The sequence below is a fragment of the Acanthisitta chloris genome, unplaced genomic scaffold (genome assembly GCF_000695815.1).
Source record: "Acanthisitta chloris isolate BGI_N310 unplaced genomic scaffold, ASM69581v1 scaffold35778, whole genome shotgun sequence".
Lineage (NCBI taxonomy): Eukaryota > Metazoa > Chordata > Aves > Passeriformes > Acanthisittidae > Acanthisitta > Acanthisitta chloris.
The window spans coordinates 13,073-26,061 of NW_008687103.1; the positions used below are offsets into that span (position 1 = coordinate 13,073).

Here is a 12,989-nt window from a genome sequence, read left to right on the forward strand (position 1 = left end):
GTGAATTTCCCAAGAAGTCATCCATGCCAAAACAGATCACAGCTGCTGGATCCCACCGTTTCCTGAAAGCACACCCATGCCCAGCTATGTCCCCTTCCCCCCCAATACTGCTAACAAACACCCACATGCATACCAAACCCATGCATGTTAGCACTCATGCACATAGGAAACCATGCACTTGCAAACATACACTCCCACCATCTGATTGAGTTCCCTGCAGCTTATCTCGGTGCCAACAGAAGCACATACTGTAGGAAAGATGCTTCGGCTCCTGTGGGCCAAGCCAGTGCAGTGTTGTGGGGGCAGGGGTGGAAAAGGAGTTAAAAGAAATCAAACCCAGCTCTCACCTCTGCTTCCCATCTGCCTGCTCCAGGATTAATAGAGCACTGGGACAAAATACAGCCCAGGACAGATGCATTAAGCCTATGGAGGGGGCTGCATCTTGGGGAGGACACCTTGGAAGCAAAGGATTTCCCTTCCCCAAAATACTCTTTAAATACAGAGGCATACAAAAAATAGATGCATAATGAGATGCTTTTGCACATTCACTCATCCAAAAACTACCAGTGACACACATCTGCACATTTGACCACTCACATCGGTTTGTGCCTGCTGACTCACACGCTCACTGAATAGCCCAGGCTTGCATCTGTGCTTCCTCCAATCCAAGAAGGATGAGGGTGGATGGGAACAGCTGCCCTCTCTCCCCATGGGACCCTCCCAGTCTGCCCCAGAGGAACATCTGCCTGCTGGCTGCAGAGATGCTCTCCAGCCAGCAGGAGAGGTTCAAAAGATGCAAGAAAGTCTTTATGCTATTACCAGAGCAGGTCCCCGACATCTCTGCTCCTCCTGCCCAGGCCTCTCTTCATGTGACTGAGGAATTTGGGTCCCCAGGCATCACCCTGGGATGAAGGGAAGAACAACAGGAAGGGAGGGAGGGCAGAGACCCCAGAGAAATGGCACACCCTGCCCATAAACAAAGGAAACAAAAGAAAAACAAGGAACAGACAAAAACTTTCCCTTTGTTGTGAAGTTCTGATTCCCACACAAGCCCCAAGCCTTGGCAGCCTCACCCAGCACCCTCCGCTTTTCGGTAGGGGTTCTCCAACAAGTAGCGGAACCGCTGGTAGTTCTTGAGCAGGTACTTGGGAGCATACATCTGCTCCTTGGGGTCAGCAGGGGGATACTCCTGTGTAGTACCGTCAAACCAGCCACCAGTCCGGATCAGTTCCCGGATATAATTGAGGTCTCGTTTATCCTCATAGTCACCCCAGCGGGGGAAGTCCCCATTCTGGGCTGACACCAGTTTGAAGTAGATCCCCTCTGGGGTGAAACACCAGGAGCAGTGCCAGCCAGCAAAGTGGAGGGGGCTGCCCAGAGACCACTGCACCAGGATGTGTCCCGTGCTGTTCTCATACTGCCGAAACCCAGGCATGGTGTAGTACTCGCGGCGTCGCAAACGTATCCCGTCAGTAGCATAGACAGCCTGGAGCATCCCTATGGTGCAGCCCGAGACCACCTCCAAGGTACCTGGTTGCTTCCAGAAGAAGCCATAGAGCGATTTGCGCATGTGAAAGGCAAAGGGCTCCGTCCAGCCATCATAGAGCTTGAGGAAGAGCACGCCATCACGGGCAGGGATCTCATCGGCATCATCGATGATGAAGACGTCATCCGGGCGCAGGTTGCGGATGCGAGAGATGCCATCCCGGGTGAGGAAGGTACGCAGGTAGTCATCAGCAATCCAGCCATCCTGGCGGCCACCGGGGGGGAAGTGGTCCAGAAAGACGTAGAGCACCTTGTGGCGGATGTAGTCCCGTTGAGGAGCATCTCGCGGAACTTGAGGGGCCGCGGCTCCCCGTAGGCTGTGAAGTTTGACTCGCACACCACGAAAGCGTCCACGACATCTCCCAGCTCATGGAAACGGACATCCAGCAGGTCAAACTCGTGGTTGACATTGATAGCATTGATGACCCTCCGGGGGACCTCCCGTGGCACAAGGCGGTCCTTGGTGGGCAGGTTGGAGTACTGGACCACCGTGGGGACCCCACAGCTGGGGCCGTGCCAGCCCGGCAAGCACACACACTCCACCCACTTGCGCCGCTTGGTCCCACTGGTGCTCAGTGGCTTGCGAGCTGATCGCCCCGACGCTGCGCCATCTGCTCGCTCCTCCAGCCGACCTCCCACAGGTGGTTTCTCCAACACCTTGGTGCCTGGTTTAAAGCAAACACCACCGGCTTTGGTACGGACAAAGTATTCTGTTGTGTCTTCTGGCAGCACGAACTCAACTTTGTGCAGCTCTTCGCTGGCTCTGCTGGGAGGCAGGGGTTGGAGCAAGGGGGAGTGGGAGTACAGGGGTGTGCGGAGGAACTCTGCACCCCCTGGCTCAGGGCTGACCTGAGGTGTGACAGGGGCATTGTTCCAGAAGAAGCTGGAGACGAGGTTGGGACTAAGCGAAGCCAGCTCCCTGGGGAAGGTGACATAGGAAAGGGCCTTGAGGAAGTGCAAGAAGGAGATGAGGCAGAGACCAGCCATGCAGAGAGTCAGAAAGAGTTTATGGCGTCTCATCTTCATCCTGTGGAAGAGCCATGAAAAGCAAAGTCACATTCAGTAGTTACTGAGGTGCAAAGTTTTACCACAGGTTGGGGATTGCAGAAAGCTGGTCCAAATTCAGCATGCACCTTTAGCGACTTGAATTCAAGAGCTACTCCCCCCACCCCCTGCCATCTTTTGCCTCAGCTGGGTTACACCAAGCTGAACCTCTGCTAAATCTGTCACAGTCTCACACACAAAGACAAGAAAGGCACTGGCAATGGGGTAGAAAGACAGGCAATCCAGAATAACAGGAAATCATGATCTACTGAACTCACCACACTTGGCAGATTTGTCCCTATTCATTGATGGAAACAAAATGAATATAGGCCTCCTCAGACTGTGCATTACCAGAGGGTTGGGGGAAAATGAAGCGAGAGCAGAGAGCAGGAAGGGTGAGAGTAGTGGGGGGCATGGTTGAAACATGACCAGTGTAAGAGAGGCAGTTTTAAAGGACCGAGATCATTAGTCAGACTGCCAGAGGCAGCCTACACTCCCCAGATCTTTTCAGTGTTTGCTCAACACACACCCTAAAAAACCACCCTTGTTCCCAGGAAATGCTACCCAAGTTCACATGGGGAACAAGAAAACAAAATTAAAATCCTGCCACTTTTACTCTTCTACTTTCCTTCTCAAGTCCGCTGTATGTCCAAATGTTGCCCTTTGCTTTTCATTTTCTGTGGACCAGATGCTGAGGGGTTTTTGCATCTGGATCAAGGTGACTGAAATAAATGCCTAGCTGTCTCTGCCAGTAACATTGTGCCATCATGATGGATCCATGACAGGCCAGAAAGAAGCCAGCAGTGCAGAGCCCTTCCTCCAAACAACATGAATTACTGCCTTCATCCTCCCCTACACCACCTCCCCTCCTCCAGCCCAGGCAGGCAAAGCAGAGCTGCTGTCAGACAGAGAAGTGATTGAAGACTATAATTCAGAAAAAGGAACAAAAAAAGAAAGAGAAAAAAAATCTAATCTAACACAATGCTCCACCAAGGAAAAGGAGAAAAGGTGCTCACCATCTGCTGATTAGGGAAACGAAAGTTGGGACAAAAGTGCATATGGGAGCAAGGTCAGCCAAAAGCCCCTCGCAACACAGAGGGGTGTCCTCTGCTTGCTGGAGCACAAAACCCTCCACGCAGTGACAGACAAAGAGGCAGAGACCCACACGCAAATGACACCTACCACTTTGATCCCTCCACAGCATGTTCCCCCATGGTGGGTCTCTGGTCTGGCGCAGTCTCCCTTCCAGGGCCAAAGTTCCTGAGAGGCACCGCATGCCACCCCTTCCAAACCTTCCACCTGGCATGTAAAGCTGCCAGCAACGCCTTCGCAGGAGGCAGTACCTGCTCCTGGGGGGCACAGGGGAGCTGCCCCACACCAGCAGCCCCACACAGGGCTGTCCACTGCCCTGCCCAAGGGCTCCTCAAGGCTGACACATGGGCAGAGGGAAGAAGCTCCCAGCCTATTCCCACCGCTTCAGAGGGTATTAAGTAAAATACAGCAAAGTGCGTTTACTGATTAACTTGAGGAGAATTTAATACTAAAGTGAAAAGCCATAAAGCATTTAGACAGATGGCAAAGGCCCAAAGGAAAACATATCTGGCTCTCCACAGATGGCTCCGACACGGACTTTGGTAGAGGGGTTGTCCACAGTTGTACCTTACAGCTCAGTGACAATTGTTTCTGGACACTTTGTAGTCACTCCTTTAGGGAGAGCCACCATCCACTGACACCGTCTCCAGTGCTCAGGTGGCAGGGAAAAGAGTGCCACATCAAGCTCTGATGGAAGGACTGTAAGCATGAAGCTGATGGGAAAGTTACAGCATGGCCATGGGGGGGGGGGGGTAAAAGAAAAATAAACAAGGAAAAACAGAGATCGCTTGATTCTATTGGTTAATATTTAGTGTGGGCTTTGATATACTTTGACACAACACAGGTCAGCAGCAGGGCAGGGTGCTGGCACTGCTCAGCTCTGGGAGGCTGTCTTGTCTGGTGGGTGAGTAGGGAGAAAATGGTGGTTTTCCTAGGAAAGCCACGCCAGGGCAGGCCCTCACCTCTGGCACCCACCTGCCACAGCTCCACAGCTTGACCTCACATGCCTGGTCATGGCCCAACTCATGGGAGGTCATATCTGTGGTGGCCAAGCAATAAAGGACCTGGATAGTCTCTTGTTGAAAGCCATAAAGGACCATCTTGGGGCTTGCTGTCAAGATTTCTTTGGGGGTGGGGTGTGCAAAACAATGGGCTGCAGAAACTTCCAGGAGCATCTCGTGTCCAGGATATTTATTTTTCTTGTGGCTCTGTTAATGTATTGTCAAAGCAGTGAGGTCACTTGTAAGAGAGAGGAATATCCAGAGCCTTTTCCTTGCATGTCACCAGTTTTTGCTCTGTCTTGAAGTGTGGGGAAGAGAAGGGCACAAGGAAGCTGAAAACACTAAATTAGCAGTGACTGGCTGTCAGGAGAAAGTGTCCCTCACTGGTAAATGAGTACAGCTTTCTCCAGTCAGGAGTTTTGTGCCTTCTCCAAGGCATTACTTCCAGACATCAAGTCGTTCTCTCAGATGCTGAAACCTGGGCAAGATGAACGGCTGACCTGCTCCAATACACCAATGCCAATAGCTGCCAGGTAATGCTAGCTTCGCTTCAGTTCCTACAGGACACACAAATGCAGGGCAGCCAACTTCCTCTGGGCCAGCTGCTGAGGGAATTGCACAGGGCACATCTCAGATGGCTGTGATGCTCCACGTGCCACGGTAAATTCCCAGACAACAAGCCGTAGCTCTTGACATTCAACAAACTGCTCCACTTTCTGAGATGTAGTGCGCCATGTCAACATAGCAGGACACATGATTTTAGGAAGCAAAGCATATTTTCCTTGCTTGACATTTGCATACATCAATATCTGTCAGGCTCAGCGTGTGGCTCTGCAGCACTTCACCCACTGGTACAACTGGCCCCGCGCATGGCTGCGCTGCCTAGGCACCGTTATTGCAGTCTGTGCCGGGGAGAGATGAGCTGGTGTGCTCAGCAGCCCTTCCCTGTAGCTCTGCCAAAGCAAGCTGGCCTTGCAGTACCCTCTGCTGTTCCACTGCTGACATGTCCCAGGAGGCAATTTTCACTGCTCAGCTGACTTTGTTAGGGAGTGGGAACATGAACCCGTTTTCTATCCCCTCCTGAAAGGGTGGAAGCAAAGAAGCAAGGTGTGTCCTCTTCAAAAATCTCTTCCCTGGGAACCACCTTCATTCTTACATGCCAAGGATTCCTCTATCAGGGAGCGGAGAGCACTCATGCACCCTTGGGTGAGCCAAGACACTAAATACCAGCAGTCATCCATCCCTTCCCATATCCTCTGATCAGCATTGCAATAAAAAACTTATCTGAGTGGTAGCTAGTTAGAGACAAAGGCCAGCAGGGATGATGTTATTACCCACCCTCCCCATCCAAAACATTTAAATGTGGTGGACATGAGAAAGGAGATACTAGCTGGGGAGACATCTCAGTTTGCCATAAAAGAGCCCAGGTGCTCAAACACAAAGCAGCCATCAGTTACCAGGAACACAAGAAACAACAAGAGATATTTCCCTTCTGACAATTTTGAGTGAGGAGGGGAAAAAAAAGTCAACTTGATCTTCAGGAGAGTGATCAAGTTGCTGTCAGGTTAAAAACAGCAGCAAGAAAAGCTTTAATGTTCAAGTAGAAGAAAAAGCCAGAAGGGATATGGACAGTCAGCTCCATTAAGACAAAGCTCTTTAGGGACCACGTAGTTATAAACCACTTCAGCAACATTCAGTCCTGGCTAGACAAGCTGAAAGCTTCTTTTTGTAAGGGATCCCTTTGATATTTTCTTGCTTGACGTTCTGTCTCTACCATGCAGGGGAGGGGCTTTCAGAGAAGGAGGAAAGCTAGAAGTGGTATGTACATGAGTTATCCCCAGGCACCTGTTACTGTTTTACTTTGCCATTATATCAAGTGACCAGTTGATTTATACCATCCAGAAATCATATACTTATTTTTCAAGAAGCCAGAGAGAAACATGCACCAAGAAGAGCTGGCAGTTCACCAGTCCCAACGTTCTCTTCTGGAGAACACTGGCAAGAGGCCACACAACAGGCCACTCGGATCCATCTTGTTAGGGCATGGGACTCAAGACTCCGTAGACCTCTCCCATGGTTACAGGAGAACAGCTGCTACGGAGAACAAGTCAGAGAAGAGGTTTCTGGTTTTCCCGATACCTAAATGCTCTTCTTCTTGGGCTAAAGTTATCCTGTAACACTCATGCAGTAACATATTTGCCCATCACTCAGACACTTCAACACAAAGCAACAGTTCAAATTAGAATCTCTTTTACATGGCAGATTAAAATCCAGCGTGACTTCCACCTCCCCACCCCACACGGAGGGCCCAGCTAGAGACAAAGAGGCTCCACATTTCTGAAGTACTAGGATCTACCTGCCATCCTCAGGGCACAGGAATTGCAACATGCATTGGAGCCACAGTGCCTCTAAACACTCTAAAAGCCTCAAGTTACTTTCGCCCTACAAACACCCACAGAAGGGGAAAGTAAAATTTGGTATTTGTCTACAACCAAAATCTGACTAGCTCATGTACAGCAGGACTGTGCTTTGCTTAAGGGTAAGAAGAGATTACCCTTCCGTGTTGGACAGCAGGGAAAACAGAGAGAAGCAGGATGTACCAGAAGGTAGCTAGGGCTCAGCATTTCTCTCACATGAAGGATGCCATGGTGTTTTCAGGGACTGCCAGCTATAAGGACATCAGCAGAACGTTCTGGCAGTCACAGCACAAGGTGGTTTGAATGTATCGGCTTCCCCTCAAGTTTCAAGGACGGAATACAACGTTCTTCTGCGACCTTCATCAAGAGTTGCTGCCCACAGCACTAATGCAAAACAGCAATACCACATGGTCTGTTTCCTTTGCAGCTTCAAGGCAACTGACCACAAGGTGCGACTGACTTGCTGCCAGCCCAAACAGCTGGAGTAAACCATCCAGCACAGTCACACTCCAAGTAAGGTCAGGATAAGGCTCTGCCCTAAGCACCTTCCCTCCATTTCAACAGGGAGGTGAACAGTGACCACTCAACAGGGTGCCACCATTGCTTCCATTTGACTTCCAGAGCTGTGACCCACTGATCATTAATAGGTCCCATCAAGCCAGGAAGAAAACTGGATGGAGGGAAAAAAAGTGAGTCTACACAAGGCTAAGGTGAGGTTGGCCAGGGAAGAGTGACAACACAGTGCAAACAAATGCATGGTCTTCTCCTTCCCAGGGAAGGCAGACACATGACATATGTGTCAACCATAAGCCTCCAGACTGTATGCAAGACCTTGCTAAGTCTCAATGGACCAGCAGCGCCTATGGTCAAAACCCAAAGAAACCAGGCGTCTCTTCTACGCATTCTGCTAGGAAGCCCAAGTGCTCCACGACAGTAACTACCGTCTGCTGCATACAGCAACTGAGATGGATGCAACATAAACTCTCCACCTTTTTAAGTACTGTGGCTGCTCACCTCTTCAACCCTGGAAACACAGTACCTTCGGATTCCACACTTCCCATAGGCTTTCACTGTTTCAGTTTCTCTCTCAAGTGTCCTGTCCCACTCTTCAGTGGACTAAGCCTTGGTTATTTTAGATGCCACACCTGCAGTTGACATTGAGACAGATGCGCACTCTGGGGCAAAGCAGCTCTTAAGCCTCTGTACAGAATACATGGGACCTGGAGATAAAGTGGTCTTTATTGACAGAATTTTGGCTCAAGACTGATCTTCCAGAAGTCAGAATCGACCAGCACCTGAACGCCTTCAGAGTCCCTTACAAAACCCTCCACTCTAACAGATTGATATAATTATGCTGCTGTTAGTATTATGGTAGGTACAGTAAGAACATTCTCCAATCCCTAATTTGAAAGATCTTCTCAAAGACTAGAAAACTCTACTGAAGCCCAGTAATGGCCTACAAGAAACCAATTTAATTTTTCCTAAGAAGTACTCAGACCTCACAAGAGTGCAGTACTCTGCATGCTAAAGGAAACTAAGCTAGATTTCCAACTCCACTGCAATCTATCAAATATTCTTCTCCATATCCTTCAATTGTACTGGGCTCCCCTGTAGCTAATCTCCTATCTCCAGCTAAATCCAGTCTCACCATGGGAATTTCCATGGCTTCAGAGGTGTCTCTGCACAATTCAGATGTTCTCAGAAGTCACAGTTTTAATTTCTTAGCGCCGCTAGTCTAAGTGCTCTTTCCACTAAAGGAGAAGCAGCACTTCTCTCCTTCACTTATGCCCGATATCCTGGAAGGACTCTTCCTCAACCCTGCCCACTGCCTCCTCAAAACATTTGGTTCCACAAAGTCTGCTGTGATGGCCCTGGAGATTGCATCACCACTTGGCTCCTAGGTTGGGTCTCTCTGGACATTAGACGGTGAGCCGAGGCATTGCTCATCGCACACACCAAGGATGCAAGGCCCTTCTCCCAGCCAAGTACAGTATTGCTGCAGCTCACTGCTTCACGAGCGCAGTGGTCACAGCAGTATAAAATGGAGTTGACTAGTTCTTTTGCTCATTGATTTTGGTATTTTACAGGAAAGGAATACTCCATCACAAGAAATAAGAAAGAAACAAGAGACAGAACTACACAAAAAAGCAACTTATGTCCTCAGACAGGCCATAGGGTAATCAAAGAGGGATGCAAGACCTCCCAGGTAGTTTTGGTGTCTTGCAGAGAATAGCAGGACAAAACCATGTCATCCCAGGATAAAAGAAAATCATGCTTTCGCAGACCTCAAGTGAGGTATGTGGCAACACAGGCTCTTCCAGAGGTTGTCTTCCCTCACTCACCACCTTCATAGCTCACCATCCCTCAGCTGTCAGTTGTATGAATTCACATTGTCAGTCATATCAAAGTCTGCTTTGTAAAGCCAAATCAGTCACAGAGCTAACCAGGTTAAAAATAAATTTCAAGAAAATGCCCAGGCACGGGAACAAGCAGCTGACCAGCAGAAACTTCCTAAATTATTTAACTAGTTCACTTCTCATCAAAACTGTGATATAATGGAGATGCAACCTCAGACACTCAAAATTACAGAACTTTAGGCACTGTTCATCTAACCAAATCTCCAGTGAGCTCTCCATTCAACCACCATGACTCCTCCCAGCAGCATCAGAGAAGGAGCACATCTCAAGGAGGGATCTGGAAGCAGCAGCAGCAGGTAGCTGCTTTCAATGCAGATCCTGGCAGGCAGTCCATGCAGGCCAAGCAAGTGGAGTACAAGTCACAAATCCTGAGAACAGCTCCGAGATGAGCAGTCCAGATTACCCTCAGAGATGAGGGTCCGTGGGTGTAGAACATGCGACAGACACACTAGACCGTGTACACAAACCCTGTGCAAAGAAAAGCAGGAGAGTCCTTGGGGACTGTGTAACAGCCCAAGCAACAGGAAGATGCAGGTGGAACAGCCCAGAGGAAGGCGAGCTGGGTGCCCTGTGGGCCCAGAGCAAGGCAGTTAAAGAAAGAAGTAGGCAAGAAGCACTTGATGCCATGGTGATGGGTAGAGTGCACAGACTCACGCAGGCAGGCAGAAATCACGTTGCCTCCACCTATTTTTGAAGCGGGTGGCAGTTGTTTGTGCATCCCCAGGATGAAAGCTCTCCAAGATGGATCAAGGAGGAGAGTAATTTAACCCCAGGAAGACAATAAATAGACACCATGGAATAGCAGCAAGAGTGACCACAGAGAAGAGCTGGCCCTCCATCCCCACCCTCTTTCCTCCCCCATCCATCACCAACCACTTGGGGTTTGGCAGTATGCTCACTTTCCCACAGTAGCTGATCTATTACTGTTTGGAAGAGCATTCTCAGCCTCTTCCTTCCCCTCCTCCCCTCCTTTCAGGCCACAGGGGTCCTGCTTGGCAGCCCCCGGATCCCCCTCTTCTCTGAATGTCTGGTGACCAGCCAATCCCATGCAAAGAGCATTAACCCCTCTTCACCAGGAGCAGACAGAGAAACCTGACTCCATGCTGAGAGGTTTCCCTAGGGTGTTTCTCCCTCCTGCTCTCCTCCCCACTCCCCCCTCCTCATTCTCTCACCCTCTTCCCCCTTTCCTTTCATTTCTCAAAAACTAACTCCAGCCCAGGGAGTGTCACATCTTCCCGAGAATGTTACACAAGCCCATGGGAATTTTTCTTGGACCACGAACAGACCCTTATTTATTTGTCTCTTCTGCCTTTGTTCTTCATTTCCTCTTTCAAGACTTAGGCAAGACCTCGACACAGTGCTGCCTGGATCCCCTGCTGCCACTTCACTTTGTTATTATTTTCAGAAAGAAAGTGCTGATAGGCAGGGAACTCTTCAATGCCTTGCCCCAAGGCAGGAGTAAATCAGCCCAGACTCCCACCTCTGGGGTGGACAAAGGGCATGAGCTCAGAGGCTCTGCAGAGCACCTCAAGGTTCTGGCTTGCAGAGACAGCCCCCTGCTTATGTTATCCTTCTGACTGCAGTAACACAGCCCCTCGGATTAAGTCCACAGGAATCAATTCTGCAGTCACAGCTCTATGCCAGTAACAGGCATATGGTACCACGGAAAGGGGCAGTTTCCCAGAATGAAATCAAAAGCCTCCTAATGCACTTAACTCAGGGTCACATAAATCTCTCTTCTGCCTCCCACAGATGACTGGATCTTGTTTACAGGCATTGCAGCAGGCTTGGGTCTCAACAATATGTTTACTACTTCTGGACAAACATTCTCTTTCACTAAGCAAAGCAGTACCCTGATCTCCAGATTAAACCAAGCGGAAAGAACTGGGAGCAGGTCTGTCAGGAAAGAGGGAGAGAGCTAGTCTTCGTGAGTGAAATCAAGTATCATCCTAGACATCACACAGTCTTGGGGATCATTTGTCTTCACATTTTTCCATTGAATCACCTTATTTCTTGAGAAGGATGAGGAGGAATTTTGCATTTAGCCAGATGCTGATGTCCTTGACAAGAAGTAAAAACATTCAACAAAAGAATGGGTTTTGTTTCAGACCAAGGAACCTGAGAACCAGGCTGGGGGCAGGTGGGACAGCACAGTTTGTCTAGGGAACCTCTAGTGATTGCTTGGCCAACTCTTCCCCAAATACAAAAGCCACAAACTGACACTGTACAGATAAAAACAGGGAAGCTGAGCATTTCTGCTCAACTGTACAGCAGACAAAGCAGTTTACTGCCACAGTCACTTGATTACAGGCCAAGTTTCTTTCGTTCTCCACCCTCAGCCCTTTTCCTCCCCTTTCAGGTCTTCAGTAACACAAACATTTATATTGAACTGTGTTTCTGAGAAGTCAGCTGCCACAGACAGGTCAAAAAGGGAGGAGAGGAGAAAGATAAAACTAATGTGGAAGTACACCATGCAAATCAGTGGTGAGCAAGAAGGATGTGCAGTGCAGGTGGGGGAAACTGTGGTCAAGTTAAAGTCAACAGGACAAGCAGGGCAGGAGCAGGACAGCCCATCTGCATGGTACAGCAACCTGCCACAGCGAGGCAAAGAGACAAAGGGCATTAAGCTCATATGTAGCTGGGGTGGGTGTTCAGCATACCTAGCTCATCTGCTGGATGAAAATGAGTTCTGCTGCTGCAAGAGCCTATAACAAACTGCCCCAGTCTCCCTCTGCCCTCAATTGTTTTCTCTTCAGGGTTTAATCACTGAAAAGAGATGGGAATTTCAGCTGCACAGTTTGCTGCTCAACCACCTGATCTATCAAGTGGTCAGGTCCTGATCATCTCTTGTAAAGTCCAATGGATCATGTCATGCAAAATCTAAAAAACACTTTGGTAAGGCAAGATGGGCCTTTGAAAGAAAAAAAATTGCTTTCAGGCATCTAAATATTTCAGTGAACAGTCCCGAAGATCCCTGCCCCAGATCCACAGCACAGCACTGTAATTGAGTCAGGGACCAAATCCAAGCACCAGATTCATTGTCTCCAGCTTGACACAGTCTCTTTGCTGCAAAGAAAGGCTCTGAGCACAGGAACCTCTCACACAATCCCAAGCCACAGAGATGCTCAGCAGTATCACACACCTCCATGATGCAGAAACCAGAACTGGATGTTCAGGGCAGTTCAGCTGCACAGAAGCACATGCAAACAAACACGGGCAGCAAGGAAACCCACAGTACTTCCTCATCACTAAGTGACAGACTCTGGATGCCTGACAAACTCCCCTTCCCTCCCTTCTACTCCCTCCCAGCACTCACGGGAAGGGAGAAGACTCTGTTCCAGAGCACAACTGCACTATAAATAATTCAGGAGACTGCTAAATTATGCAAAAGCAATCCCATCGTCCCCCTGGCCAAGCTGAATGCAGGTGTGGTCAACCCTTCCTCCAAAAGTTGCTGCTAGATAGGGATTCAG

The 12,989-nt window shown here is 49.3% G+C and overlaps 1 protein-coding gene across 1 annotated transcript; it reads right to left on the reverse strand.

Moving 5' to 3' along the window:
* Positions 1–1,007: 1,007 nt before the first annotated feature.
* On the reverse strand, positions 1,008–2,571 carry MGAT3 (mannosyl (beta-1,4-)-glycoprotein beta-1,4-N-acetylglucosaminyltransferase). Its single transcript, XM_009080470.1, is given in 2 exon segments — positions 1,008–1,812; positions 1,815–2,571. Coding segments are annotated over 2 exon segments (1,500 nt in total). The 3' UTR covers positions 1,008–1,069.
* Positions 2,572–12,989: the final 10,418 nt, after the last annotated feature.